Source organism: Micromys minutus (genome assembly GCF_963924665.1).
Source record: "Micromys minutus genome assembly, chromosome: 4".
In the NCBI taxonomy this organism is placed as follows: domain Eukaryota; kingdom Metazoa; phylum Chordata; class Mammalia; order Rodentia; family Muridae; genus Micromys; species Micromys minutus.
Genome location: NC_137973.1, coordinates 36,247,627 through 36,253,682, shown reverse-complemented (window position 1 = coordinate 36,253,682; position 6,056 = coordinate 36,247,627). Strand labels below are relative to the sequence as shown.

At 45.8% G+C, this 6,056-nt stretch overlaps 1 protein-coding gene across 1 annotated transcript; it reads right to left on the bottom strand.

Annotated features, from left to right (window-relative positions):
• Positions 1 to 5,413: 5,413 nt before the first annotated feature.
• Positions 5,414 to 5,821, bottom strand: NHLH2 (nescient helix-loop-helix 2; the record flags this gene model as incomplete). The annotated part of the gene is made up of 1 exon (XM_080915538.1): positions 5,414 to 5,821. The coding sequence occupies one exon, from the start codon at positions 5,819 to 5,821 to the stop codon at positions 5,414 to 5,416; it is 408 nt and encodes a 135-aa protein (XP_080771664.1).
• Between the last annotated feature and the right edge of the window lie 235 nt (positions 5,822 to 6,056).

Genomic DNA, 6,056 nt, shown 5'->3' with positions numbered 1-6,056 from the left:
CTTGACCACAGGAAAACACATATTTCCAATAGTTTTGGACTTTGTTCTTGTAATTTTTTTAACGGTAATTTGGCTACTGAGTGGTGTCTCCATTCCTAAGAAATCCGTGTTTTCCAGTGGTTACAACCCATAGACTGAGAAACATTGGTTTAAAATAAAACTGTGAGTTATTACTATGCCTAGAACATGAACTGAATCTCATGCCCCCCCTAAGAAGGCACTGAGAGATTTCACGCAATAGAATGGCATGCTAATTTTAAAAGATGGTTCTAGGCCTGTGTGAGACTGGGAGATGGTGCACTTAGGTGAGGTACATGGTTGAGATGACTGGAAAGCCAGGGACAGTGCCAGATTAACTGCAAACCCCTCCCTAGGGTTGACCCTGGGTCATCTTACAAAGTAAAAAAAGCAAAGGCCCCCATTCCTCCAGCTCCATCATTCCACATTACAGCATGCTTGGCTTGGCTAAGGGCACAGCTCTGCTAGGATTCCACTCATTCATCATTACAGTCCCGAGGTGCTGCCTGGGCCGAGGCATCTAAGTATGTGGATGGATGATGTCTGTACAGGAGTCAAGGGGCAGGTGTGCACGTGGCATGGAGATGTCAGTACACAGCTCTAGAATGTGACAAGTAAGGACTGATCTGTTAACCGACCAACGTGACCTCATGACTTAGGCAAGTTGTAACTGCTTTGGGCTTCACTTCTACTCCGTATAACGGAAATGAGGAAAGTATCCACCTTGTTGAGTGTGAGAATCACATGAAATAATGCACACAAAATGTCACTCACAGTATGTCCAGAGTCTACTATATTCAACACACTGCCTATTGGCATCACTATCAGCAATAAATGAGAACTCTTTATAATAATAAATGAATTATAATAATAAACAATTAACCCAGGAAAGGGTACTGGCCAGTCATGCTCTCAAACTGCAGGAAAAGTGTAACATAAGTCCCAGCAGCGCAGAGGCTAGCTTCTTACCTCCCTGTGCCATGTGGGGACATGGACAGGGGTTATATGAAGGTCTCAAAAATAGCTGCTCCACTCTCCCTCCCTTTGACATTTTCTCTTTTTCCTGGTCCTTTGTGCTGTAGAGAAGTTATTATCAGGTTCAGGTTGATCAGCTGCAGGAGAGCAAAACCCATGGTGAGGCTCTAGCCAATGGAAGATGTGTCTCTGGATGACAGAGACCACGCCCAGCACGTGGACTTGTAACCATTGCCACACTGTATTCCTCTGTTTCATTTTTTTCCCACCAAAGCATGAGCCCTAAAGCCCGCTGAGAGAGATCTGAGATTGCGTCATCTTCAGGTCCAGCTTTGAAGAAACCCATTTCCTTCCTCAGTTTTTTTCTGTAAGGATGGGGTTACCAGCAGGATCTGAGATTCCAGAGGGTCTTAGAGAAAGTTCCCATCCTATAGGTGTTCCCTGCCCTCCCCCAACCTCCCATCCAACCTGACTCACTCTATACCACCTCCTTTCCCTCAGTCTTCCCTTCCTTCCCGCTCCACCCTATCAGGAATGCACTCCCCTTCGTGTGGCTCTCCCTGGAAGGAATATGTTTGTGCTTAGCACCTTTATGCCTAATGAGTGGAGAGTCTATGGACAGGTGATCCGAGTGAGGAGAAGTCTCGGAGCAAACGAGCATTCGGCCCCTCCCTGTGGCCTGCCCAAGGATAGATGGAGAGCAGCAAGGTCCAACAAGTCACTGAGCAGCTGAGGAGGTGGGAGGAGCAGCAAGAGAAAACCCTGCTCTACATCATGCATAGAAAGCCACTCTGACTGAAGGACCAGGCTGGAGCCAGCTAGGAAAGGTGGTTGAAGTAGGCAGTCAGCCGATCCTTGCTGTGGCAGCTTTCCTTGTGCTAACTTAGAGTAAGGTGTAGCTTACGTTTGGACTGTTTTCACAGCATGACAAGACATTAAAGGCTGTGGGAATGCATGTGGCAGCAACTGTGAGAGCTGGTCAAGTAGATCTGTGTCTCTCTGCAAGGCCTTTCTTAGCCCTGCCTAGTACACAGCTCCCCCTCCCCCACACACCTCCATGGCTCTTCTTCCATTCTTTGTTAAACATAACTCTGCTTGGCATTTAATGTCATTCAAATTCAATGGTTTAGCCATTTGTTGTCAGAGTCCTGTTCCACATTGTCTAATTTGGTCTCACTCTTTAGGACCTAGGACATCTCATGGCACTAAGTATGTCCTCAGCAAATGGTCAGAGTGAGAGCAAATTATCTCACCATCATTTTTCAGAGAATCTTCTAGTCTTCCCAGTCCTCATGGTGCTGGGTCCTTGCTAAGGGATAAGCCAGTAACTCTCTGCTCTAGTGAGAGTCACAACACTTTAGTCTCTCTCTGGAGGACTTGAAACAACATTGTAAAGATCCTCCTCTGGGACCCTGTAGGCTGTGGACCTGGGGATGTTGTACTTTGTCCTATTTCAAGAGCAAGGACACATTTAGTCCCAGGAAATCCACGAATAAATCCTTCGCAGGTGTAAAGGGGAGGGCCATGTTGGTCAGTTAGATTTCAACTCATTAGCAAGACAAGGTCTGTGGAAGGTTTCCAGGGGTTAGAAGTCTCTTGAACACAGGAGTATTTACTAGATAGACGCTGTGGAGACTGGAAGCCAAGTCCTTTTCCATGAGGAATAAAAGGGGGATGTTCTTTTCCATACCTTCGGCAGGAAGTGCTTTCAAACCCAACACCTCCAGATAGAAGAAGAAAGCCTTACTTGCTAAGTTTTAGTAAAGCTTGCTATGAGAAACCTGGGAGAAAACCAAAACCACTATGAGCTGTATGGACATAATCTGAGAATTCATATAATCATTTTTTTATATGGAAGCCAGAGATTTGGTGTGATATAGTTCACAATAATCTATATGTGCACGTACATACAGGAATGCGGTTGGAAGTTATTCATGGGTCTGCTTATACAGTGGTTCATGTTTTATGCCAGACAGAGGTCTGTGCAAATGAGTTTTCCTGTTTAAGGTTGTCTTAAGGCCATTTCTCTTTGCAAGTGTGTCATGTGCTAGATGTGGGCACTGACTAGATGTTCCAGCCACACTCGCCTTGCACTTCAGTGCCCAGAGGGAAAACTGTCAAAACAGTCTACTCACTGCCTTTTGCTTTTGGGCAGAGTTTCATGTAGCCCAGGCTGGCCTCAAATTCCATGCATAGCTGAGGATGACCTTGAACTCCTGGTTCTCCCATCTCCAACTCTCAGGTTTCAGGTTTGGGAATGTGGGTGTAGGTAGGGGACCACACACTGCTCTTCCCTGTCACTTAATGTAGACACCCTCTTGACCCTGAGTTTTCCCAAGAGCACAGTTACAAAGTTTCCTTTTAGAGAGAGAGAGAGACAGAGAGAGAGACACACAGAGAAAGACAGAGAGAGAGAGAGAGACACAGAGAAAGACAGACAGAGAGAGAGAGAGAGAGAGAGAGAGAGAGAGAGAGAGAGAGAGAGAGAGAGAAGGCATCTTATGATCCCTATACTATACTGTTTTTTATAGACACATTACCCTGTTTTTCCCCCGGGATGTGACATGATCTACATTGTCCCAGGCTGTGCTGTATCCAGATTTTACATGAGTATCTGTTCTCTTCTTATTTTGCTTTTCTAATTCCCTTCTAAAGAAATGAGCCCGTTATGACATTTCATGCCTGGCCAGCATGTTTGATTTCTAGACAGATGCTTAAAATAAAGAGGAGGACTTTAATCTGATACCTTTATTTATATGCAAAACAGCGCACCAGTCATGAGATATGAAAAACTTGTCAGGTAGAAACCAGGTTATATCTATTTTCACTACAAAATATTGCATTATATAAAGCAACAGAGACACAAAAAAACCCTGAAAAGACTAAAATCTTTGGATAGCAGATGTGTCTTCTTCTTCTTCTTCTTCTTCTTCTTCTTCTTCTTCTTCTTCTTCTTCTTCTTCTTCTTCTTCTTCTTTTTCACCTTCCTTCCTTCCTTCCTTTCTTCCTTGTCTCTAAAATACACCTCTTACTTTAAGAGTTTCACAGCTGAGAACATGAAACATTTCTAGGTCATAGACTTTTCTTTTTGGTTGTCACAGAGGAAAGTAGTTCTGAATTCTTTTTTTCTTTTCTTTTTTAGGAAAATAATGTAATTTCCTAAAATCATCCCACGCACAAATGTCACGCACACGCACACACAAAGAAGCTACTCTCCTTAAAAACAGTTTGTAAAGTACTCTTCAGACAAAACTACAGGTAAGAATAACAACACTTAACTTTTTATAAAACTATAATAGTGAAGGGCTAGTGTTGCTGATCTCACAACCAAAGAACCAACTTCTTAATATATAAAATATGCTTAGAAACGGTGGGGGGGGGGGAGCCGGAACTCTCTTTCACAAGTGCAATATAATCAGAAGAAAATAAAAGGCAAGACCACAAGATAATCTCAACAAACACATAAAGAGACGCAATGATTTCACTGGGGGAAAAGTGTAAACACGTGACTAGAAATAAATTGACACAGAGTATCCAAAGTAAAATTATCACCACTCTGAAAAATAAATGTCTTGAAAAAAATACTCTACTCCCTCTAACATAAATAAAAATAGGTTGTCTTTTTCTAACTGCATCTATGAGTCCAGATGTTAAGGTCACAAACAGACGGGGTGTTTTTGGATACTTAAAGGAGCACTTCGCCCGAAAAAGCAACCAGATGTTAAACTTTCCATTTACGGATTTTTCTATCTGCTTTAGTGTCCTATCTTGGGGTTAAAGTCTCACCAAGCTCCTCCCACAGTATGTCTGTTCTGAATGTATTTTCTTTTTACCTTACCAAATATTCAGGATTTTATTTAGATTAGAATGTAGTTTTTCATTTGACATGGTAACAAAAACTTCGCTGGTACACCTTTCTGTGTCTTAATCTCTGTATGGAGAAGATTTCCCCCTTTTTCCTTTCTCTCCCCAAGGTTTGGTCATTTGTCAGTTAGAAAAAATCCCAGATAGTCCTAGTCTGAAGCCATCGGCCTGAGCTAAACTGCTCTCTTTCTTTCAGAACGCAATGATGTATAAGATATAAATACAGGGGTCTGAAAGCCTCCAGTGGGTTAAAGCAACCACCCAGGGATTCTAACACACCAAGGGGAGGCCCCAGGGCAACTCACACTAGGTGCCTCCAAAAGGTTTTTCTGGCCAGGAAAATACCCTTTCAAGCCCCAGGTCTTACTATGCAACTCCACCTCCCAGGCTTGGAAATCTTCCCCTGTTGCCTTGATGACCAGAAAGAACGGGCTGCAAAGCTTTCTCCTGCGTTCAGATGTCTCTGGGCAAATCTCTAGCCTAGCAGTCCGGTGCGTCGCCTTTGGCAGTCGCCAGGACCGGCGGCCTCCCGCGGCGCCCCCCCACCCCCACGCCTCTACACGTCCAGGACGTGGTTGAGATAGGAGATGTAGCAGATGGCCAAGCGCAGGATCTCGATCTTGGAGAGCTTCTTGTCCGGGGGCAGCGTAGGTAGCAGTTTGCGGAGCTCGGCGAAGGCCAGGTTGAAGGCCTCCACTCGGATGCGCTCGCGGGTTGCGTGGGCCGAGCGGTACTTGGCCGTGGCGCGCCGGCGGCGGCGCTTCTCCTCGCGGCTCAGCTGCTGCGGGTGCGGGTAGAGCGCGGCCCGGCTGCCGCCCTTGCCGTCGCCATCTGCCTCCTCCACCGGCTCCAGGTCCGACACACTGCCCAGCACCTTGGTGTCTGCGCCACCCAGAGACTCCGGGTCCGAGTGCGTTGAGCTGGGGTGATCTGAGTCTGCGGCTTGGTCCGGACTCAGCATCATTTTGGAGGCTGATGGAGAGTCAGAAAGTCAGTTAATAAAAGGAATCTGGTTCTTGGTTTGCAAGGAGGAGTGGCAGACGAGGGCCTAGCAAGCCTGAACTCCTAGGAGGGGACCTGGGGACCCAGGGACCCGTGAACCTGAGTCCTTTCCTCCTATCAGGCCCACACAAATGGGGAGGTAAAGTGCCGGCACCAGAGCGCATTCCAAATGCCACACTGAAGCCTGCAGGTGGAGC